Source organism: Apus apus, chromosome 17 (genome assembly GCF_020740795.1).
Source record: "Apus apus isolate bApuApu2 chromosome 17, bApuApu2.pri.cur, whole genome shotgun sequence".
NCBI classification, from domain to species: domain Eukaryota; kingdom Metazoa; phylum Chordata; class Aves; order Apodiformes; family Apodidae; genus Apus; species Apus apus.
Genome location: NC_067298.1, coordinates 761,884 through 786,036, shown reverse-complemented (window position 1 = coordinate 786,036; position 24,153 = coordinate 761,884). Strand labels below are relative to the sequence as shown.

At 61.3% G+C, this 24,153-nt stretch overlaps 1 protein-coding gene across 1 annotated transcript; it reads right to left on the bottom strand.

The window, feature by feature from the left end:
- Positions 1-295: 295 nt before the first annotated feature.
- USP43 (ubiquitin specific peptidase 43) lies at positions 296-15,321 on the bottom strand. Its single transcript, XM_051635220.1, has 16 exons — positions 15,073-15,321; positions 11,962-12,102; positions 10,784-10,946; positions 10,251-10,407; positions 9,451-9,543; positions 9,217-9,352; positions 9,014-9,137; positions 8,284-8,434; positions 7,588-7,699; positions 6,603-6,706; positions 6,125-6,202; positions 5,899-6,028; positions 5,365-5,713; positions 4,589-4,717; positions 3,204-3,332; positions 296-3,116 (listed from the first exon to the last, which is right to left on the bottom strand). The coding sequence occupies exons 1-16, from the start codon at positions 15,319-15,321 to the stop codon at positions 2,536-2,538; spliced, it is 2,826 nt and encodes a 941-aa protein (XP_051491180.1). The 3' UTR covers positions 296-2,535.
- Between the last annotated feature and the right edge of the window lie 8,832 nt (positions 15,322-24,153).

The following is a 24,153-nucleotide window of genomic DNA, read 5'->3' as shown; positions in this document are numbered from 1 at the left end:
TATTTGGAGCCATTCCCACTCACCCAGCGCACAGAGGGAGGATGGAAATGGCAGCTCTTGCACCGCCCCCCCCCCCCGCTTGTCCCCGCCCCTTGCCCCAGGCAGGCACCCGGGGGTCCCCAGCACCCCAAAGTGATCAATAAACCCGTCTGCCACTGGCTGTCACCCCTGGCACTGCTCACCTTTGGTTAATGCCCCTCAGCACCTGGGAGCAGCTGTGGAGGTGGTGGGTGTTGGGGAGATGGTGGGGGTGAGGGTTGGGGGGGGGAAATGGTGGGGTGGGGTCTGTGAGGGATGTCGGGGTCCTGGTCCCATGGGATGGAGCAGTGCCAGGCTCGGGGTGGTCCCTGCTCAGATCTGGGAGGTCCCAGCCTGGATTTGGGGTGGTCCTAATCCCTAGTAAAGGGTTTATCCAGACTCTTGGAGAGCACTTTGCACGAACGGGTTTTAATGAGGGTTGGGGTGATAACACGATGGGGTTTTCTCCGTGGAGGCTGCCATAGTCCCAAGGGATGGGGCAGTGTCAAGCCTGGGGTGGACTCAGGCTAGTTTGGAGGTGGTCCCAAACCTGGGGTGGGCTTGTGGCAGGTTCTTTCCTGTGTTTTGGGACCAAGCAGAGTGTGCAGAGGACAATCCTGCTTAGGAGGGGAGGACGTGTAGTGGATGGGTTTGGATGGCACCAGGCCCCCCACCCATCTTGGTGGGACAGGGTGGAAGCTGGTACCCTGGGGAGGAGTAAGATGGTGTGGATGCATCTCTGGGCCATGAACCTACAGGTGCCAGGGAAGATGGCGGGGGGGGCACAGCAGCAGCTCTGTAACCTGCTCCAGGAAGGTGTCAGGGACACCTGGGTGCTCTGTAGGTTGCAGGGAGCCAGGAGGTTCAATTTAGGTCAAATGGATGGTGTCAAAACCTCCCACCCAACAGCATTGCTCAGAGCATCAACCACCCTCCAAAGCCAACAGCCTCTGGCAGGTGGTGACAAAGCACAGCTGTCCCTCCCAGCTGACACCCTCCCCATGGCACAGTGCTCCAGGGACACTGGCACACTGTGGTACTGTGTGCTGGTGAAATCCCATGGCTGATCACCCCACGATCACCATGCCATGGTCCATGCCCTGGGGAACCTGCTGTGCCCAGGGATGCTGCTGGCCTCGGTGAGGAGTGCCCAAACCACATTCGTCCCCTGCTGCAAAGCAGGATCACAGCCCTGGCACCAGCTGTGGCACAGCAAGGACCTTAGCCTGGAGCACCCTTCCAGCAAGGGACAATTTCCTCCAGCTTCATCTCTTCTTCCACCTAAACTGAATCCTGCTTCCTCCATCTCTATCTACTTCCATCTCCACCTCCATCTCCTCCACCCTGATTCCACCTTGCTGTCTACCTCCAGCACCCTCTTCCTCTCCTCCAGTTCTGCCTCCATCTCCTCTATGATCCCACCTCCATCTTCGTGGATGCATCAAGTTTCTCCAGACACCCCCTCCTCTGCCTTGGTGGGCACAGCCCGATGGTAACACAACTCTGGTGCTCCAGGTGCTGCCACCACCCCCCGCACCCCCTGCCAGACACACACTTGCCACCCTGAGGCACAATCCAGCCACCACTGACCCCATGAGCCCCCACTCCCAGGCTGACTCTCACCCTCCCAAGCCACAGCAGCACCAGGACCACCTTGGATGGGACAAGTGAAGCCCTTCCCACCCCTGGCTAATTCCCCTTGGATGGACGCTGCCACCAGTTTCCTTTCATGTGTCTTTTAATAGAAATGGCAGGCAGGGTTGGGGGGGGTCGCAGCCCCCACGTACAAAAGCTGGCTGGAGGAATCACGAGTTGCATAGACCACGGTGGGGGGGGGGTGTCCCCGCCTGCCCCCCTGCCCCTCCCCGCCCTCCAATAGTCGCCTTTTAGAAAACAAAAAGCGTCTCTGAATAAAACTCTCCTGGTACAATAAATACTCTGGTGGATCAGAGCTGGGGGGGGAGGGGGGATCCCCCACCTGCTCCTGGGAAGGGGTGTGGGGCAGTTGTGTGGGGGGGTGGGTGTCCCCAGCTTGGGATGCTCCTGGTTTGGGACACCCTGTTTGGCAGTGTCTGATTCGGGATGCCCCCACATTGAAGTTCCCTCTTCAGGACGACTTCCAGGGCAGGAGGCCTCGGTTTGGGACGTCCCTGGCTCAGGATGCCCCAGTTTGGGATGTCCCTGGTTTGGGAGTCTCCAGTTCAGGATGGCCTTGATTCGGGATGCCCCTGCTTCAGGACAACCCTGGTTCGTGGTGCCCCAAGGTTGGGATGCCCCCAGTTGGGGATCACTCACTTCAGAAGCCCCCAGTTCAGGAGACCCAGTTTGAGATAGCCTCCAGTTAGCATCCCAGTTTGGAATAGCCCCAGTTTGGGGTGGCACCAGTTCAGGAGCACCCAGACTGAGATACCCCTCCCTCCTTCCACCCCCCCCAGTTTGGGACAGCCCCGGTTCGAGAGCTCAGGCTGGTCCAGCCGGGGGCCCGTTTGGGGCTGCCCCCGGTGGGATCCCCGCGGCTCAGAAGCTGGACTCGGGCACGGCCGAGGGGCGCAGGGAGCCCACCAGCTGCCGGCCCCGCTGCAGGGTGGCCCCGGGGGTGGGCCGGGGGGTGAAGGGGGTGCCCCCCGCCCCCCTGCCCAGCGAGGCCGAGCGCTGCAGGGCCCCCCCGGGGCGCGGGGGGAGGCTGGCCGAGCTGTGCGAGCGCGCCATGACCGCCGGGTCGGGGGACAGCCGTGCCGGGGGGACACCCCCCTGCCCCCCCGGCCGCCCCCGCTCCCCGCTCTGGCTTTTGGGGGGCAGCCGCAGGGTCCCTTCGGCCCCGGCGCTGGCGGCTCGTCGCAGCAGGGGCCGGCGGGGGGGCACCGCCTGCTCCTGCCCCTTTCCTGGCTGTTTTGGGGGGCGGGGGGCCGGGGGCGTGTCGGGGCCGCTCTCCCCCCCCGAGCCGAGCGGCAGGAGGGGCCGGCGGGTGCAGCGGGGTCGGCGCCCCGACTCTAAATAGGCCACCAGCCCCCCCGGACCCCCCCCGGTCTCGGAGGCGGGCGAGGGCGGGGGGCTGCAGCCCTGGACCCCCCGCACTGCGGGTCTGGACTCGAAGCCACCTGCAATTAAACACGTAGTAAGTTAGGAGAGGGTGGGACGCACCGGGGTTGCGGGGGCTGGGGAGGGGGGGCCGAGCCAAGCGTCACCTTTCTCCGGGGCGGTGGTGGCAGCAGGGGTGCCGGGTGCGGTGGCCGAGGGACACGAGGACGGGGTGTCCCATGTGCTGTCACCCAGGCGGGACACCCAGTGCTGGGAAAGCGGGGAGGGGACAGGACCTGCGGGAGAGAGGGCTGGGCTGGGGGGGCTCCCTGTGCCCCTGGAGTACCCAGCAACGGGCATCGGGCTGCCACCGGCCCCTGGGCACGTGCATGTCCACAAACACGTGTACACAAGTACATGGTGAGTGTGAGCACACCAGGCTGTGTGTGCTGTGCAGCTGCAGTTTAAACACAGGTGTGTGTGCCATGCCACACATGCCAGCTGTGCCCACCACAGTGTGTACCTCCCTTCACGTGTGTGCACTCAGCTGGGTTGTGACAGGCACACATTCATGCATGTGCATGCAGGGTGTGTGCTTGGCTGTATGTGCACGACACTGCACGCACAGACACCCAGCATGCATGTGCATACATGGCTAGGCTGTGTGTGTCTGAGGGCACACACCTGCTGTCCTGTCCCTGCACAGGTGTGCATGCATGTGTGTGCACCTGTGCTCTGCGTGTGCACATGCTGTGTCTGCAAGTGCGAAACGTGTGCATTTGGCTGTGCTGCATGTGCATGTGTGTTGCACTTGACCATGCCTTTGACTCTGTGTGTGCATGTTCATACACTGTTCATACATATGTGTGCAAGGGTGTGCATGTGCCTGTGCTGAGCGTGTGCACAACAGTGCACAGGCATGCATGTGTGCACGCCTGCCTCTGATGTCCATGTGTCTGCCAGCCACACTGCCCATGCACAGATGTGCACACGTCTGTGTAGGTGTGTGTGCAGCTGAGCTGTGTGTGCATATACTGTGCTTTGAGCACATTAATGCACACCTGTTGATGGGCCTTGCTGTGTATGCACATAACACACCACGTGCATGCATGTGCACCTGGCTGTGTCACCCACCCCCCTCTGCATGCATCTGCAAACGTGTGCATTTGGCTGTGCTGCGTGTGTGTGCATGACACCGTGTGTTCTCGTCTGCACAGGTGCATGTATGTGCTTGCCATACACTCCATGCACGCGTGTGCATGCATGTCCAGGTGCAGGTGTGTGCTGTGTGCACACATCACACCATGTGCACATGCATCAGTGCTCTGTGTGTGCATAGGTGCTTGCCAGCTATAGTGTCCATGCACAGGTGCTCACACCACCCTGTGCACATGCACAAGCGCTCTGCGTGCACAGCCATGCTCCCTGCACACCCGTGCCACATGCTGGACACACACACATCTGGCTCTGCTGCACACGTGGTCTATGCTGTGTGCACACACGTGTGCAGCCAGCATTGCCAGGGGCTGTGGGGGTGTTGGGGGGTGCTCACCCCCGGCGTCCCGGCGCTGGTAGAACAGGATGTAGGCGCTGCGGGTGCTGACCTCGGCCTCCCGCACCCCCTCCACCCGGCTGTCGTCGTAGCTGTACCAGCGCCCGTCCAGGGCGTTGCAGCAGTAGGCTGGGGGTGACAGGGGACACAGGGAGTGACAGTGATGGTGGCTCTGCCCTGGCCTCCCCTTGGCCCCCCCAGTCCCAGGGTGCAGTGGGAAGCATGAGGCCCACAGCACGGGTACAGCCTGGGGGTGCAGGATGCTGCCGGGGTCACATCCCGATGCCAGGCCACTCCTGTGTCCCCTGTGCCCCATGGGATTCTCTTCTGCTGTGCTCCACAGCAGACCCCCCCCCCCCGGAGGTGCCCCCAACTCCATGTCATGCCCCCACAACACAGCCCTGAGTCCCCCCTTGTAAATTCACGCAGTGCCCCATAGCACAGTCCCTGCAGTGCCCCCCAAACCCCACATCATGCCCTCCAAAGTGCCCCCCACACTGCTGCCATGCCCCAAAGCACATAGCCTTGCAGTGCCCCCCAAAACCCACACCATGTGCTCCCCCAGCCCCACACCTTGCCCCATGGCACAACCCTGCAGTGCCCCCCAGCTCACACACCTCACCCCACAGCACCCCTTCTGTGCCACCCAACCCCACACATCACGGCGCCCCCTCCCAGTGCCTCACCCAGCTTCTCACCCCCCAGCACACCCCCGCAGTGTCCCCCCATCCCCACACCTCACCCAGGGTACCCCTGCAGTGCCCCCTCCCACTCACCGGTGTAGTGCCCGCCCTGCAGGCTGCCGTGGTGGTTGCAGACCGCATACAGGTCGTAGAGGTAGTCACGGGGGGAGCTCAGGCGGGGGCAGCGGGGGGGCTGCCAGGACCCCCAGCGCCCCAGCAGCTGCCCGCTGGGCTGGCCCCGCTGTGCCACGTGGGGGGCCATGTCCAGCCCCCGCAGGGGGAACCTCACCAGTGTGTTGAGTTTGTGCCGGTGCTCAGCCTCCTGCCGGAACCGCTTGAGGTGGATGATGAGGATGTCAGGCAGCGTCCAGAGGCTCAGCTTCACCGTGCCCTGCTGAGGCACCTGGCAGTGCGGGCAGCGCCAGGCGTCGTCTGGGGCCAGCTGGGGACAACACATGCCACCACCAACACCTGCCACTGCCTCCTCTCTCTCTCCCAACACCCCGGACACCTCCAGAGCCACCACAAATGCCAGCAGCCACCTGCTGGAGGCAGGGCTTGCCCTCGATGGCAGCCCTGCAGGGTGCAGGCAGAGTATGGGCAGGGTGCAGGCAGGGCCCCCCGTACCTGCTCCTCCTTGGTGTAGAGCTGGAAGCACTGGTCCAGCGTGCAGCTGTGCTGCTGCCGGTGTGCCTGCTGCTGCAGCCGCACGCTCTCCGCGTCCTGCACCACCTCCTCCCGGATGCTGCCGAAAAGGCTGCACAGGGCAGGGGGACATGACGCCGTGGGGGGGGTGAGGAAAGGCGACCTGGATGCTGGGGTGTCCCCCCCGCCCTCGGGGATAAGGGCTCACCGCTCTTTGGTGCTCGTGTCCCACTCCACCGTCAGCTTCACATGGGGAGGGCCACCTGCCCCACTCAGCTGCAGGGCTCTGGGGGTGAGGAGAAGGTGACAGTCCCTCTGTGGGGACAGCTCCTTGCCAGCCCACAGTGGCAGGCAGGGATGGCCACCATCTCCCCACACAGAACCCACAGTGGGGACACAGGGATGGGGACCCACTGCCCAGGAGACAGAGTGGTTACCACTGCAGCCACACATGGTGACAGCACTGGCCACCTGTGGTGACACTGTGGCCAGCCACAAGGACACCTTGATAACAAGGCAGTCATGCACAGGGACATCACTGGGCACCACAGGGACCCTGCGTCCATCCGTGGTGCCACCAGAGCCACCCATAAGGATAATATGACCATCCATGGTGACACCACTGTAATCATCCTGGGGAGTGAAGGGACACCCTGGGAACAACCTCATCCCTGCAGCACCCTTACCTGTCGATGGCGGGGTGGCAGAGGGGGCGGGGGTCCTGCGGGGACAGGTAGGGACATGGGGCTGAGCCCCCAGCCAGGCGGATGCGGAAGAGGGTTCCGGTGCCCTGCAAGGGGACAGGGGCTGTGGCACTGCCTGGGGACAGAGCCACCCCCTCCAGCACCCACAGGGACCTGTGCTTTGTGACACTGGACTAAAAAAGGCCCCAAATTAAGATTTCTGTGGTCCCTAGCTGGGCTGGCAGGGGACACTTGTGGGGCTGGGGAGGACCCATCCCACTGGCTGTAGGGTGGCTGTGGGGCCAAGGGGCAGCACAGGGACAGCAGCATCCCTCGGGTGGTAGCACCGGGGCTGTGGTGGCTCTGTTGTGGGAGATGGCAGCACTGCAGCCACCCACAGTGATGCTGTGGCCACCCATGGTGACACCACTGGTTGCCTGCAGTGCAAAAAAACCCACCCACAGGGACAGCATGGCCACCCACAGTGACCATCTGCCACCACTGTCAAAACCACAACCATTCTCATGGCCACCACAACCACCCATGATGACACGATTGGCCACCCATGGCGACCTCGCAGCCAAGCATAGCGCCAACATGGCCACCCACAGATTCACCACAGCCATCCATGGAGACACCATGGCCACCCATGGTTCCACTATTGCCGTCTGCAGTGATACCACGGCCAGGGGTGGTGCTCCTACAGCCACCCAGAGCTCCACTATGTCCACACAGGGAGACACCATAGCCACCCAAAGCTCCACCATGGCCATCCATAAAGACACCATGGTTACCCACAGCTCCATCATGGTCATCCATGGAGACACCATGGCCACCCACAGCTCCTCCGTGGTCACTGATGGAGACACCATGGCCACCCAGAGCTCTACCGTAGGCACCCGTGGCTCCAAGTCCCCCACCCCCAGCAGGGTGTCCACCAGTGCCTGCAGGCCCCAGGAGGGAGAAGGGGTGTCCCCCCCCAGCTCACCTGGGCCTGCACCTCTCCTCGCAGCAGGGCCCGCAGCTGGGTCAGGATGCTCTGCTGGAGCTGATCCCAGGAGATGCTCCGCTCCTCCTGCAGCACCAGCGGTGGCCCAAACCTGGGGACAGTGGGGGACATGAGACACCACCTGGAGCAACTGTGTCCAGCTCTGGAGCCCCCAAAACACTGCAAGGAGATGGAGCTCCTGGAGCCAGTCCTGAGGAGGCCACAGACATGATCCAAGGTTTGGAGCAGCTCTGCTCTGGAGACAGGCTGGGAGAGTTGGGGTGTTCAGCCTGGAGAAGAGAAGGCTCCAGGGAGACCTTAGAGCACCTTCCAGTGCCTGGAGGGGCTCCAGGAAAGTGGGGAGGGGCTTGGGACAAGGGCAGGAAGGGAGAGGACAAGGGGGAATGGTTTTAAACTGGAAGAGGGGGGATTTAGGTTGGACATGAGGAGGAAATTCTTGGCTCTGAGGGTGGGGAGAGCCTGGCCCAGGTTGCCCAGGGAAGCTGTGGCTGCCCCATCCCTGGCAGTGTTGAAGGGCAGGTTGGATGGGGCTTGGAGCAGCCTGGGCTGGTGGGAGGTGTCCCTGCCCGTGCAGGGGGTGGGACTGGATGAGATTTAAGGTCCGTTCCCACCCAAACCAGGCTGGGATTTGATGATGCCAGCCGGGCAGGGGCTGCGGGGGCGGCAGGGCAGTACCTGGCGAGGCGCGGCCCGTCCCCCGCCGTGTTGCAGAGCAGCAGCAGCAGGACGCGGGCGGGCGCCCCGCGGTGCAGGCAGTCGGAGGAGCGGGCTGGGGCGGGCAGCGGGCGCTGCGCCCCGGGGGAGGCGGGCAGGCTGCGGGGGCACCCTGGCGTGGCGAGGGGACCTCGTTAGCACCCATGGTGCCAATGAGGGTGCTGGCTCCTCTCCCACATAAGTGCCCCCAGGGAGCCCCTGGCTGACCCCACCTGCAGCCCCTGCCCGGGGAACATGGTGTCCATCAACCACAGCAGAGCACTCCTGCCCCGACCAATCACAGCACAGCACTCCTGCTTCCAACCAATCACAGCACAGCACTCCTGCCTCGACCAATCACAGCACAGCACTCCAGCTTCCAACCAATCACAGCACAGCACACCTGCTTCCAACCAATCACAGCACAGCACACCTGCCCCTAACCAATCACAGCAGAGCACACCTGACTCGCACCAATCACAGCACACCTGCTTCCCACCAATCAGCTGGAGAGATCCATCCCTCTTCCCCAATCCCGCTGGGAGCAGCCACCTCTGGCCAATCAGAGAGGGCAGGGCCCACCCACCAGCCCCGCCCGCAGACCCTCCACCAATCCGGGACCGCTCCGGCCTCCCCCAGCCCACCTGCCCCCCGGCGTCCCCACCAATCAGGGCAGGGCCGGCTCCAGGGCCAGCCAATGGGAAGGCGGTACCTGCGGGGCGGGGCGGGGGCGGCTGGAAGGCATAGAGGGGGGCTCCCCGCCCCGCCCCCCCCAGGTCCTCGCTGTCCCCCAACGAGCGCAGGATCCCCCGCGGGGACACCTCGGCCAGGATCACCTGCGGAGCAGCACCTCCGTGTCCCGGGGGTCGCAGCGTGTCCCCGCGCGCATCCCCCGCGCGCTCCCCTCCCCGTTACCTGCTCGGGGGGGACGTGTCCCTCCCGCGCCACCATCTCCCGCAGCTGGGCCACTGTCCCCAGCAGGGGCACCGCCAGCCCCACCCGCACAAACCGCCGCCGCTCGCACTGCAGCACCAGGGTGACGTTCAGAGCCCTGGGGACACCGGGGAGGGGACACAGACACAGACGCTGAGACCTGGCACCGCTCGTGCCCACGGTGCTGAGCGGCGGGGGAACCGGGGCCGGGCTCACCGGGTCTGGCGCAGCGGGATGGGCAGGGAGATGCACAGGAAGGGGTCGAAGGTGTTGCTCTGCTTCAGGCAGTGAGGGCACGTCAGGGAGGACCTGCCAGACACGGCCGGGGCACCTCACTGGTGTGGGGACAGCACCCCCAGAGTCCCCACCCTGGGGCTGCAGCACCCGGCCACCTGCACCACATCCGGGATACCACATCCAGTACAGCATCCCAGGTACAGCATCCCAGGCACCACAGCCCATCCCCACCTACCTAGTCTAAGGGTCTGTTCACTCTGAAACCTAACAATGGCGCTAGAGGAGCCAGACTGAAAACCCAGGACTGGGGGCTCTCCCATTCCCAACTGTGGCCTCAACACCCCCAAAAATCCTGCTCCCCCTCACAGAGCCCAGAGTGGCTTCTGGCTTCAGGAGTCCTTGGGATGACCTCAGTCTGCCTGCGTGGAGGATAAGGAGGGACATGGCCTTGTGGTGCTGGGGGAGCACCCCGAAAAGCAGAGCTGTGGCTGGGCTGCAGGGAGGAGGTGGTGACAGGCAGCAAAAGACCAGCTGTGTGACAGCACCTGGGGTATTGGATGGAGAGGCGGGTGGATGGATGGATGCATGGATGGGGTCAGTGGGTTGAGGGATGGATGGATGGATGGATGGATGGATGGATGGATGGATGGATGGATGGAGCCTCTCTGCAGGGCTGAGTGCTCCCTGGCTCATCCCTTTACCAGCCAGCAAAGCCCCTCAGGGTGTCCAGGTGGCAAGTGGCCATGCCCCCCCTGCAGGCTCCAGCCCTCCCTGCTCACCTGTACTGTGCCTGGAAGTGGCTCTGCACAAAGCTCTGCCCGCGGGGGGGGCCGGGTGGCCAGTGAGGAGCTGCTGGCACCACCACTCCCATCCTCATCAGGCTGTGGGGGAAGAGACAAGTGGGATGAGACAGGTGCGTGGTAACCCCCCAGACCGCTGGGGGGTGGGGGAAACATCACCATCAACCAAGCCCAGCTTTGGTGTCCCCGTGGCATGAGGACAGGCTGGAGATGACACCTAATCATCAAGAATGGCTCAGGTTTGCATGCGTGTCTGACTTTCCATGGGTCTCTCTGTCCGAGGGTCTGTGTCTCCTTGTCAGCTGGTGCCCATACCTGCACCCTCTGGCAAACTCCTGGCACATCCTGGAGCAACAGGAGCAACACTGGGCCCCTTCCCTGAGATAAACCAGCTCTGCCTTGGGGACAGCAAGGAGCTCTGCAGGAATGAGCCCTCCCTCTGCCCCCCCTGCTTGGTGCACGGAGAAACTGAGGCACAGCCTCTCCTCTCCCTGCTCTCAGCTGGGACTGACTTGCTCCCAGGGCTGGCACGGCATCCCTCCCTCCATCCTGAGGAAAGGCTGGCCACCCAGACGGGGAGGCAGCCTCCTTGGTGACATTAAGGGGGTGCTGGCAGGGGGGGCACTGGTCCTGCACCAAGGTGACCCTGAAAGGAGCCAGGTCCTCTGCTCTACTCTGTAGGGAACAGGGACATTGAGACATGACCACGTTACACCAAACCTGCGTGGTTAGGAGACACCTGCCTGCCTGCTTCCTGCCTGCTGTCTCCCTGCCTGCCCTGGGAACTGCAGGCAGCCCCTGTTCCTGCACACAAGGGCCAGGAGCCCCCAGATTCACCCCCTGCTACAGACACCTGGACCCAAATGGCAGAAGAGATGTCACAAAAAGGTGCCACAGTAGCCTGGGAAAGGACTGGGCTGTTCTGGGATAAGACAGGTTTTTGGAGTCATGATGAGAAAGACTGAAAATCAACAAGGCATTTGGCTGGGAGGCAGATTTTCCTCGTGCCATCTGCTGGCACTGGGTCCTGCTGAGCTTGACAGTCCTTGCGGTCTGTCCAGGGCCAGGGTCCATCTGGTGTGGCAGAGAGGGGAGCTGGATGGTGCCTGTGACCCACCTGGCTCCCAAACCCCCCCTAAACCCAGGGGATGGACACTTCCTCCTCCAGTTCTCTTGGCCTTGGTGCCACTCAGGTGGTCCTGGAGCTGGCTGGGTGCCATGGCAGACACCTCGTGGGCATCCACTAGCCAGGAGGGTATTACTACTTCTCCAGCCTGCCCAACTATGCCTCCTGGACCACCAACCTCCTTGTCTTTTGCTTCCCACCAGCTGAGCTCCCCCCCATCCCTGAGCCTGGCACATGCTGGACCAGGAGTGAACCTTCCCCCCCCCATCCTTTGGTACCTGCACAACCCTTCTCCCCCAGCCCCTGCCGCCCAAACCTGGGCTGGGCACAGGTGTGCCCAGCTTCATCCAGACACTTCAGAGCCATTATTTGGGCTCACAACCCCCACGGGACACCCCCTCCCCAGGGACACAGGCACCACCATCCTCCTCCCCAAACACCAGCCCAACCACATGCCCTGCACCCCCATCCCATCCCAGGGAGGGGACACAGATCCAGCCCACCCCCTCCCAGGACACCTGGGCTTCCCGGGTCCCAGACCCGCACTGTCAGGGGCCAACCCACCTGCTGGGGGGCACGGGGCTGCGGGGCGGGGGAGGCAGCCCCCAGGTCCTCGTGCATGCGGTCCAGCAGCCAGAGCAGGAACTCGAGGGCGTCGTGCTGCGCGTTGCCCCGGAACTGCGAGCTGTGCTTGGAGACGATGTTCTGCAAGAGACCGGCAGGGAGGGCGCTCAGCGGGTTCATTAGCACCAGTCACCAAAACCCACCCCTGCTTCCCGCCTGCAACAGCCTCTGCCCCGCTCCTGCCTCTGCAGATACCACGGCCACCGCGGGGACAGCAGAGCAGTGGGGACACCAGCACACGCAGCCACACAGCAGCTCCGTGGCCCATCATCGAGCTGTCCCAGCTTTCAGCTGTCAGGAGGGGACAGCTTGCTGTGGACCAGGGGACAGAACACATCCCAACAGCCCCATACGAGCAAGACCAGCCCACAGGGACCCCCCGGTGCCACCTGCCCCACATGCTCTGATGGCATCAACTCGGTGTCATGGCCAGAGGAAGGCAATTCCCACCGTTGGGAAAACTTGGCAGGTAGCAGCTCTTCCCCAAGCCCCACCTGCCCATGCCACCCCACCACCAGCAGCCAGCCCAGTGCCTCCTGTGCCCCAGTTTCCCCAGCCAGGCAATGCTGGCAGTGCCAGCCCAGCCTCCAGAGTCCCTGGGTTGTTCATGCAGACAAGAGTGTGGCCCGTGGGCAGAGGAGCTGCCAGCCCTGCCTGCCCTGTCTGCGCAGGCAGGAGGAGAACCCCTGAGCAAACCTCCTGCATCCCACACCCAGAGAGGCTCAGCCCATCAGTCCAGCACTCAGCTCCCTCTGACTGAAGTGGGCCAGGTGAGGGAAGGGAGGGGGACCAGGGATGCTCTCCATGGAGCCACCTGCCAGGGGCTCCTGCCAGCCCCACTCCCCCCACCCCAGGGCAGTGCTGGGGAGGGGGTGCTGCCTGCCCTGCCAGGCTCTGTCCTTCCCCCACAGCCCTGCCAGCCCCCTGCCCAGGGCTGCCCCTGCTCACCCCGCCCCCCCCTTCCCCTTCCAGCCCCCCAGGGGTCCCCAGGAGGTGCTGGTGGGGCTCCCATCTGGTCCTCCCCTCAACCCCCCCTCCCCCCCAGGATGTGCAGCTCCGTGCACTGCACAGGAACTGGGCCCGGTGCTGGCACCGAGGCAATGAAACCATCATGATGCTCCCTTTGGGCTGCCTGCCCCAAAAGCCCCGGTCACCGTGTCACCAACTGGACCGTCGCCCTGCGCCTGAGCAGCCCCCGGCCACGCCCAGGGCATTTGGCTAATGAGCATTAATTTCACTGCTAGGCGAGCAGCACGATGCCTCACGGGGTTCCCCTCGGTGGGGGCTGGAACATGACTGGAAATACCGCGGGGACGACGATGTTGTGAGCCAGGATGGGACGCAGGGACAGGCGGCAGGGGGTCCCTCCTCTGAGACCTACTTGGGTGGCATCCGTGGGGATCCATTGCCAGCTCCCAGCCCAGCAGCCCCAGGCTGGGGTCACCTCTCTACCCTGAGCACCAGCGGTGTCAGGATGGGTCCCTAACCCTGACAGAGCAGGATGCACCGCGCTGGGAAAGCCACTCCCTGGGAGGAACTCAGGAAGGGGTCCAGAAAGCACCCCAAAAGGCAGAGCTGGGGGTCCCCAAGGACCCAGTTTCCAGCCTGGGCTGGCGGTGGCTGCTCGAGCTGAACAGGAGAGGACAATTTTGGGAGTTTGGTCCCAAAATCAGCGCCGGGAGGGAAAAACCCCGCCCATCCGGGTGGATCCTAACCAGTTGATGCAGCTGCACCCCAAACAACCGTGCGGATCTTCCCTAGCACGCTGGGACCTGCCGGGACGGGGCTCAGCCCTCCCGCACCGCCGGGACACAGCCCGGACCCCTCCGGTCCCACTTCCCCCCGACCCGGCTCCCAGCGGTACCAGCACCCCGGTACAAGCAGAGGGAGCAAGGCCACCGCGGATGGGCTTCAAGCAAAATGAGTTGCAGACTCAGCTCTTATTTAAAATCTTATTTAGGCAGATTTAAGGAAGAAAGAAAGAAAGGAAAAAAAAAAAGAAAAAAGAAAAAAAAAAGGTGGAAATTCCTGACAGATGCAGGTAACCACGCGGAGGGAGGAAATTCAAAATGAAAGCTGGAAGTCTTGGGGTGGTTTTTTACTTTGTGCCTAGGAACGTGTGTGTTGGGCACAGAGGGCACAGAAATCTTGTGCCCAACAAGGCAGTTAAAGGCAATGAGCACGATGCTCCCCGGGAGCACCCACCGCACCCAGCAGTCCCTGCAGGGCAGGTGCTGCCACTCTCCAGGCAGGACCCCTGGCTGGGACAGGGGGTCAGAGCAGCAGGGACCCCAGCCCCTGCCCGACCAGCCTGGGTGCCACCAGAGGAGCTCGCAGCACTGCCTGAAACCCTGACCCAGCAGCTCCTCTGGGCCCAAAGCCCTTTGCAAAGCTTAATGACAGCACCAGTTCCCTGATGAAATGTCACCCACGGGCACATATCCCTGCCCTGTGCTCCACACCCTGTCCCCAAGCCAGGCTCAGGCCTGCAGTACAGCAGCACAGACCCAGCAGGGATGTGGGTGTCAGGGCCCGAGGCCACCGAGTTGGGCTCCCGTGGCACCATCAGACCTTGCCCCACCATGGTGGCCAGCATCACCCTCACACGTAGGGCTCCATGGGGTGGCTGGGGGCTCACCAGAACTCAGGTGAAGGCAGCCCAGCTGGAGGAGGGGGACAGCAACAGGGCTGGAGGGACAGTGGGGCTGGGCAAGACCCATGGAGAGGACGGGGCAGGGGAATGGGTAATGTGAGCACGGGGTGCTGGGAGATGTGGTGGGTGCTGTAAGCAAGGGAGGCTGATGAGTGCTGAGAGTGGGGACATGCTGGTGGGTGGGGATGCAGCTGGGTCCCTTGAGTGGGGAGATGCTGGTGGGTCCTGTGAGCTGGGAGTGATGGCGGGTGCTGGGGATGCTGGGCGTGCCGCTGGGTGTCTGGGCTGCGGATGCGGCGGCTGCCGGGGCAGGTCGGTGGGTGCCGGGGCAGGGGGTGCCGGGTCAGGACGCCCCGTCGGGACGCACAGCCGTCGCGGGGGGCGGCGGGGCCGGTTACCTTGAACTCTGCGGAGAGCTGTGGCGTGTAGCGGCGGGTCCAGAGGGCGCGGACCAGTGTCGCCAGCCGGTGGGTGACCTCGGCGCGGGCCCCGCGGGCGCGGTAGCAGCCCAGCGCCAGGCGCTCAGCCAGCGGGGCCGTGTTGCTCAGGCACTGCACCACCGCGTTCATGAAGCAGGTGTTCCCGTGGTTCCGCAGCCCCTGCGCGCCCGGCGGACGCTCCCCCAGCCCGACCCTCACCCCCACCATTCCTGAAGGGGCCGCCCCCCCGGGCCGCCGCCGCCTCCGCCGCTCCCCGCCGGGGCCGCCCCCCCGGAACCCGCCCTCGTCGTCCTCGGGCGCGGGGCGGGGGTTCCCGCGGCCCCCGGCCAGGCGCGCCCAGGAGCGGAGCAGCCGCCCGGCCAGGCTGCCCAGGGAGCGCAGGGCCCGGCGCCGCCCGCCCCCCGCCCGCCGCCCCGACGGGCTCCCCCCGCCGCGCTGCCCCCGCCGCCGCCCGGGGCCGCCCCCCCCCGCCGCCCCCGCCCCGCTCATGGCCCCGGGCGGCCGCCGCCCTCCCCTGGCCCCTCCGGCTCCGGCCCCGGCCCCGCCGCGGCGCGCATGGTCCCGGGCGGGCGCTGGGCACCCCCCGCTGCCGGTGCCGCTGCCGGTGCGGGGGCCGGAGGGGCCGGCCGGGCGGTTTTGTGCGCGGCCGGCTCCTCCCCCGGCCGGGCCGGCGCTGGGAGAGGGAAGGGAGCCGGGAGGAGGAGGAGGAGGAGGAGGCGGAGGAGGAGGAGAAGGAGGCGGGAGCGGGGAGCTGCTGCCGCCGGCGGCGGGCGGCGTTGGCGGCCGAGCCCCGCTTGCCCTGGAGTGCCCCAGCATCACCCCGGGGTACCCCGGCCTCCAGCAGCACCCCGAGGCTTTCTCAGGAGTCCCAGCCGTGTTCCCTCAGCATCTCCCACCTCCCCCAGTACCACCCCGTGGTACCCCAGCCCTCTGCCCTTTCCGTGGCCCCAGGGCTTTCCCAGGAGGTCCAGCAGTGTCACCCCATCACCCCCAGCACCACCTCAGGATGTCACGGCATTGCTGTGAGGTGCTCCAATCCTGCCCCCCCTGGGTGCTTTTAGCTTGGGACAGTGGGACCATGCTCACCTCTGCTCCCACCACGCTGAGGTTGTGGGGCTCGATGGTGCTGCCCCCCACAGAGCCCTAACCCTGGGTCACCAACCCGGTGCTGGCAGAGCCTGGAGGCTTTGGCCACGTCCTGCCATCCTGCACTGGCTGGCATCGGCAGGGCGGGCACGGGATGGCTGAGGCCAGCAGGACAGCTCCCTGCTCTCCCCTTCCTGCCAGCAGAGGAAATCCACGCTGGTTTCGATGGGCAGTTTTCAACCACACCAGTCTGCTGCTGCAGCCGAATCTCCCACAGCACCACGCTGGCACAAGCACCAGGCTCACCATTTCTGCAGCAGCTCATCCTCCACACTGCTGTAGCCCTTGGCAGTGTGCTGCTCTTCAGATCCCCCAACCAGACCATGTGAGGCTGGGACCCTCTTGCCTCTGCCAGTGAGCCCAAGAGTGACTCTGGCCCAGGCTTGCTCCGATGGCCCCTGCTCAACCACTGAATTAGCAGCCTGGAGCTGCAAGGCCCAACAAGCCTGGGCACATGTGGGCAGCTGCTGTCCTTAACCAGGGCCCGGGGATGGGGAGGGATGGAGGGCCACTAAATGTCACCTTGCTGCAGGGCAGAGGGAGGTGGCAGTGGCCCCATTGTGTCCACGCAGCTCTTCTCTCCCTGAGGAGCTGCCGAGGCTGATGCTGAGCTAGGGAGGGGTTCCCTGGGGAGCTGAGCTTGGCTGTGGGTGCTGTGGGCTCTCTTCTGTCCCTGCAGGTCTTGGCAGCATCCAGCATCATCTGCCCATGTCCTGGGAAAGGGTGTGCTGTGCCAGGCAGCCTCCCTGATGCTTTCCCTGCCTCAGAGGGGAATGAGGCACCCATGAGCACCCCAGGCATGGGTGCTGCAAGCCCTGCCCTGGACACAGCTGGTGAGGACATGGGATCAGAAGAGATGGGGAAACATGATGCAGGAAGAGCTAGGAGGTGCTCTTAGATGTCACAGTCCCTCTCCCCACCTGGGGCAGGAGACTGACCCAGGGGACATCAGGCTAGTGGCCATCAGCATGACAGGCATGGAGGAGGGCAGGGAGGCAGCAGCAGGTGAGGGCAGAGGGCTCTGTGCTGCTGCTGGGGCCACACTGGATCTCAGACAAATCCATCACAGCCTGGCAATGATGGAGGGGCTCAGCCACCCACAGATCCTCCAGGGACCACTCTGTGGCTTGTGGTCCCAGGGAGCTTGCAAGCTCAAGGGGCTGCTGATCCAGAGAGGTGAGAGGATTAAATTGGTTGGAATTTTCCTCCCCACTGCAGCCAGCCCTGGGGCCAGCCTGGGCTCTCTGTCTTTCCTCTATTTGCAGTGAGATAGGAATGAAGGTGGGAAGCATCCCAGCCTGGTGGGATGGAGCTGACACTCCTGTGACCTGGGAGACTGGGCAGGCTGGTAGGATGGGATGCAGTGGATCCATGCAGGATCCAGCCTCATGGCCCCCTCTTGCACGGGGCTGGCTCCCAGCTCCCAGCCTGGCCCTGCAGGAGGATCTCACTGCCTTGGGCAGCTGGGAAAAGGCATCAAGGCTGAGCCAAACCTCCAGCCACCAACACCTCCAAGCTCAGAGGTTTGATTCTCAGACTGGCTCTGCTCCCACGGTTACAGCTCATTTCTCAGCAGCTTCCTGGCCAGAGAGCTGTGAAGTCCAGCAGTACAAGCCAATACATAAAATGCTCCTTTTGGAATGGCATCCTGAAAATTAGGTTCCCTTCTCTTGTACAAAGGTTGACAAAGCAAAGTCCCAAGAGCTCCCTGGGACTCCCAGCAGCTTACAGCACCAGCCTTCTGCAAATCCTGCTGCAAACCCCTAGGAGATGGAAACTGGAATCCACCAGAACATTTGCATGAGGATATGCGGATTTTTTTTCTATCTGAATTATTTAACAAAGGCAGGTTGTACTTTATGCACTGTGGAAGAATGGAGTTTCTTGAATCTAGAAAGCTCCTGGCTTGCTGAAAATAAAAGTACTTGTTGTTTGTCTCTGGTTGTTTTTGGCTGGAGGCTCAAGCCCATCAGCATCGCACCTGAGCCAAAGCAGCAGTGGTGGGAGCAAGAGAGGGAACACAAGCAGGGCTTAATGTGGAAGTAAGTGGAACCAGAAATCCAAAGCAACTTGATAGTGAGAGCAAGGAAAAGCCTAGGGAAAAAGTGAGGGGAGCCAGAAAGTCAGAAGCAGGAGCCAGACTGAGGGAATCAGATCAGAAACTGGCGTTGGTTAGAAGGGGATGGATAGAACATGAGATCAGATTGAACACATGAAAGGGAAGTAGTCTAAAATGCAGCGGTGAAACAGAGCCACAAATACCTCAAACCTGCCAGAATTAGAACATAGTAGATAATGAAAATGGCTCTCCTGGGGTCTCCAGCAACCTGTGACAAAGTGCAGCAGCTCAATAGCTCCAAGCATCTCTGATTCCCACCTACTCCTGCGATGCCAGCGCGGGGATACGAGCAGCACACGTCAGCCAACACCTTAAAACTCTGCTGGGATTTTTATTCAGCAGCATCTTCCCAAGCCCTGGAGCACAGGGCCCCGTGGCTGGCAGCACAGCTGCCTGGAGCAGGCAGGCAGCAGGCAGGAATACCTCTCTGACAGGTAACGCCAGTTGCTTCCAATCCACAGTAACTTGCACGCTGGAGTGGGTGCCAGGAATGCCTGCTATGCTAATCTTCCTTCCAAAAATACTGTATTTGCCATCTTCCCTCTTCTTCAAATCGTTCTGAACGTGGTGCTTCCCTATTCAGGCTAAATCAAATATTTATTGGTGCTGCAGCACACCAGTAGTGCTGGGTTGCATCAGCACTTTCTCTCTAAAAGGCCTTTTTTGGGGGCTCCTGGCTCTCTCCAGCTTCCGTGTTTCAAGCTGCCATTTTCTGTATGCCAAGCTTGGACTGGGGAGTAAATTTGGGGTGGGGAAAATCTAAATGTCAAATGCAAAGGGGGGTGGTGGGGAAATGCCTGCTTGCTGTTACGGAAAATTCCTTGTTGTTATGGCATGAGCTTTCCTGGCGCCTTGGACACCAGACGGCTGGGATGAATAAACAAACATGGGTAGTTTCGGTTTGATTAGTGACACAGGGTGACAGGACAGTGCTAGGAGCATCTTCCCTGGCTGGGCAGGGGTCTCTAGCCAGGGAAACACTTCGGTATTAGGATGAGTGCAAGAAAAAAAGCCCTGAATAGATCTGAGCTGATTCAGGCCCAGTAGAAATTGGTTTTCATGCTGCCAAATCACAAAAATAATTAAAAAAAAAAAAAAGAGAGAGATAAATCTTCATACATGCTGCCTGGCCTTTGCCACAGGACAATGTTTTCTTTATTTCAGTCTTTCCTGCTCTCTTGGCACAGGCTGGGAACGTCTGTGCAGAGGAGTGGAAATGTGCTTTCAACAGCTCGGCCCCACTGCTGGGGTACACCCTGCTGCAGTGAGGGTGGGCTGGGGGCAAACAAGATGGGGCTGGGGGGAGACAAGATGGGGCTGGGGGAGCCAGCAGGGTCCAGCCACTGCCCATCTTGCTTCCTGCGGCCCTGCCCAAGCACTGGGCAGATTGAGGTGGTTATGTTGGTGCAGGGCTTTGCAGAGTTGAAAAATAATCAGCTGGATGAATATAAGCCAGCATGTGCCCACGTGGCCAAGAAGGCCACCAGCACTGTGGGTTGTGGCCAGGAGGGCCAGGGTAGGGATCATCCCTCTGTGTTCAGCACTGGTGAGGGGACACCTCAAACCCTGGGGTCAGTTTTGGGCCCATCACAACAAGAAGGACATTGAGAGCTTGGAGTGTGTCCAGAAAAGGGCAAAGGAGCTGGTGAAGGGTCTAGAGCACACGTTTGCTGTGGAGCAGCTGAGGGAGCTGTGAGTGTTCAGCCTGGAGAAAAGGAGGCTGACTCTGCAACTGCTTTAAGAGGAGGTTGGAGCAAGGGGGGGTTTGGTCTTTTCTCCCAAGAAACAAGTGATAGAACAAGGGGAAATGGCTTCAAGTTCCACCAGAGGTTTAGATTGGATAGTAGGAGAAACTTCTTCACTGAAAGGCTTATCAAACTCTGGCACAGGCTGCCCAGGGTGGTGGTTATATCACCATCCCGGGAGGTTTTTCAAAGCCATGTAAATGCAGTGCTGAGGGACATGGTTTAGCACTGGACTTGGTAGAGTTGGGATATTGTTGGACTCAGTGATCTTAAAAGTCTTTTCCAACCAGAACAGTTTGTGGTTCTGTGATGGCAAGTGCTTTCTGGGTGCAAGCAAGAGTGGTTGAAGCCTGCAATGGTTTTTAAGATACTCTTTAAGTCCCAATGAAATTTGTACTGATCTGCTAGTGAAATAGGGCTGATAATGGATTGCATTGTTAGTGGGGGGATGGCTGCAGAATCACCAGCAACCCCCCATCTAATGGTGTCTGGCTCAAGGCAGAAGGAGAAAGCTTCACCCTGCAGAAGACACCTCCTCATTCACCCTCTCCAACCATCATTAAATGATAGGCAGCAAACTAAGTTATTTAGCACCTCCATGAAAGATGCATGTGTCCTGCCTTTTTTTGGAGTGTGTTTGAGCAGGAACAGTGTGGAGGCAGGTAAATGCTGCTTTTCCAGGGCTCTCACATCGTGCTGGTGAATAGGGATGAACATGCTCCATCGCTTTTGCACATGAAAGGCCAGCAAGCCCTGAGCTGCAGGAACTTCTGCACTTTGTTTGCTGCAATTTGGCTTTGTTTTGAATGCATATGTATGGTCCCTGGCTGCTTCACTGAGCAGGTATCTCCGGGCGGTTTTCACCCATTACGCCCTCAGAAGGAAGATGATGGGATCTCCACAGCAGGCACTGGAATTGGGGGTGGGAAGGGAGTGCCCAGCCCCACACCCCAGCCACAAGCCGGGCTCCCCTGACCCCGCATGGGCTTGTGCTGCAGAAACTGCCCGGGGCTCTCCCAGGTGTCAGGGCCAGGCTGGGGGAGCTCGGGGGAGCCAGCCTCCCACCTTTGGTGTCTCTGAGGTAAACAAAAGCAGCTTGCAGAGCTACCTACAGTCAACTCCATGTTTGCTCAACCTGGAACTTAGTTTTTTGCCAGGGGACTGAGAAAGCTCTAGGTTGGTGCTGGGAGGCAGGACCCCTCTGCTCCTCTGCCCCCCCCAGCAGCCAGCACAGCTCTGGGGACAGGGAGGACCAGGGACCACCAGCAGAAACCTGGCTTGGGGCAAGGGGGGGGAATGTTCATGAGGGAGGACAAGAGCTGATCCAGGGCTGATGTTAAATGGATCTCCAGGAACTCAGCTAAGGGCCAGCAGCTGGGAATGGGATATCCAGGTGAACAAGGAAGCCAAAGATGCTCAAGGCTGTATCAGGCTGCAGCAGTTTCTCCTTCTCCCAAGAAAGCTCAGACAACCCGAGACCCCCAGGCATGGCTCGGGGCAGGAGATGGACACCACACTTGGCAAGGATCTCTGTAAAGTCGTGGTCTGTGCCCATGAGCTACTGGTTCTCCTCACAGGCATCCACAGCCTGGCTGGCCAGAGCTGCTGAGATGTGCCAGAAAGGAGAGCCTTCTCTGCAGGTTTGGCCAACCCCAGCCTGCCCCGCTGCAAGGCCAGGAGGAAAGCCTGGCTAGGTGGGGAAACTGCCCAGATGCACACCAACAACCCTTAAAGGACTTGCAAGGTCCAGAGTGATTGGAAGCAGCCCAAGGCAGTGATCAAAGCCCCAGACGGTGAGTGGAGATGCCTTGCTCATCACCAGCAGGTCAAGGGGATGTCTCCCATTAACCTTTGCTCCAAATCCCATTCTCTATAGCTGTGGTGCTGTGATGGCTTTGCCCTGCAAACTCCAGCAAGATGGCTGTGCTGTGACCTTTCCTGGCAAGGTCCAGCTCAGCTCAATTCCACAGGGACTTGTTGAGCTCAGGACTGGGCTGCCCCTCTCCCGTCGTGATCAGGGACCTTCTGGGACAAGCACTGGGGTGCCCGTTTCCACACAGGCAGACACCCCAAAGTGCTGAGGGGTGAGCAACCACAAAAAAACCATCAACTTCAGACGCTATTAAAAAGCCTTACCAGGAAGATTTTGGGCTGGCAAGAGGAGGCCAGGAGGGTGATGTGAGCCTTGCTGCAGGGCTGTAGGCAGCAGTTCCCTGTGGCTACAGCCCAAAAGAAGCCAGCTCACCAAGAGGGGAATGGCAGCCAGGAGGTTGGAAGCCAAATTCTTGGTGGCAAGGGGCTCTGCTCCCAGCATTGTGCTGTGAACTGATGGTACAGCAAGAACCTGGCTCTGCTAGCCCTGGGCTCTGTGCTGTGGAGCTGGTGACAGCTTTCCCCGAGTCACACATCACTGGAGTCTGTTGAACATCACTTTCCCCCCCCCGAAAAAAATAAGGATTATGCAGCCATTTCCAAACCTGATACATACCTGATTTTCACTGATATTCCCTTCATACCCATTCCCCCAGGGCCACAGGGACCAGAAATTAACTCCAGTGAGTTGATCAAGACACCAAAAGGGAGCTTGGTGCAGCCCCTGTGCCTGTGCATTTCTGTCCTGGTGAGGATTCAGCTGGATACAGGGCAGAGGTGTCAGGAGCAGATGCCAAACATGCCACCTGCCAGTGACACCTCTTTGCTTTTGTTGATGCAGCTGGAGCAGCATTTGCAGCCTTTGCCTTGGCGAAGAGCGGGGCACCAAAACTCCCCAGCACCTCATGGTGGTGGCTGGGCCTAGAGCTCCATCATTAGCTGGTCTGCTTTTCATGACTAATGACAGTATAATGAACACAGTCACACTGGGAAAGACAACATGCCTGTTGTCAAGCTGATGCATAATGGGGGAATTTGTGACTGCAGCTCATGTTACCCAAACACAACCTGATTCTGGTGGCAGAGCAGCACAGGTTGCTCTCCCTGTCTGCTTCTTCGCATTTCTCATGTAGGTCACATCCATCTGTAAAGCTCCTGGAGTTCCCTGGGGACCCCACCGTGCTGGTGAGGAGCTTGGAGTGTGTGTGGGATGTGCTGGGAGGAGCAAGGTTGTACTGGGGGAACCAGTGAACTGAGCTGCCATGGAGGAGAGCACTGTTGGGAAAGCAGATGAGCTTGCGAGGGCTCAGCTCAGCCAAGGGAGCCCATCTGTTCCGAATACAGGGACAGACTGAGGGGTCACACAGCCACCTGCAGCCCCAGGCTTGCTGGGCTTTCTCCTACACAGTATGTGGGGCAGGGTCCCACATCACCTACCCCGACAGCCACCAGGGTGTGATGGCCCAGCTCTGTGTGTGGACACGAGGTGGGGGTGTGAAGGAGCAGTGTCCCCTCTGTGCCAACACCAGGATGGACCAGCACCGCCCCAGGCACTCACCTGCACCAGCCAGCTATGCTGCAGCACATGTTGGTGCTTACAGTTTGGCCTGGGTTTGATAAAGCTTCACACTGCAAAGAGATGTGCAGGACAGGAGGTCTCCAAAAGCGCTGCGCTCCCCGTTGGCCAGTCTGTGAGGGGACAGACTCAGGGTCTGAGCCTCCTGGCTGGCTGTCACCAACCGAGTGTGTGGTTTGCCAACCCTCACTCTGAGCATGCCAGGCCCTGTGCTCCACAGAGGCAGAGGTGATGGTGGCTGGGTTAGTCAGGACAGCCTGGTTTGCTTTGGTCCTCACACTCCAGAAGCAGCCACATCAACACAGGACTTCAGCTCCCCGGTGGGTACTAGGATTCCCTTCCTACCTGTAAGGTCAGGTTTGGTGTGATGGAATTGCTTTGCTGGCAGCTGGACAGTTATCTGCATCTCAAAACCCTGCACTCACAGAGCAGGGAGAGGTGGTGGTGACAGGGTCTTTGGGATGTCCCTGTTGGCTCTCACATGCTCCACTGCTGTTTTATTCCCTCAGCACAAGCACAGAAGTTCTGCCTGTCCATCCCACATCCCGGCAGTTTGATCCTGCCTGGCAAACCACAGTGAG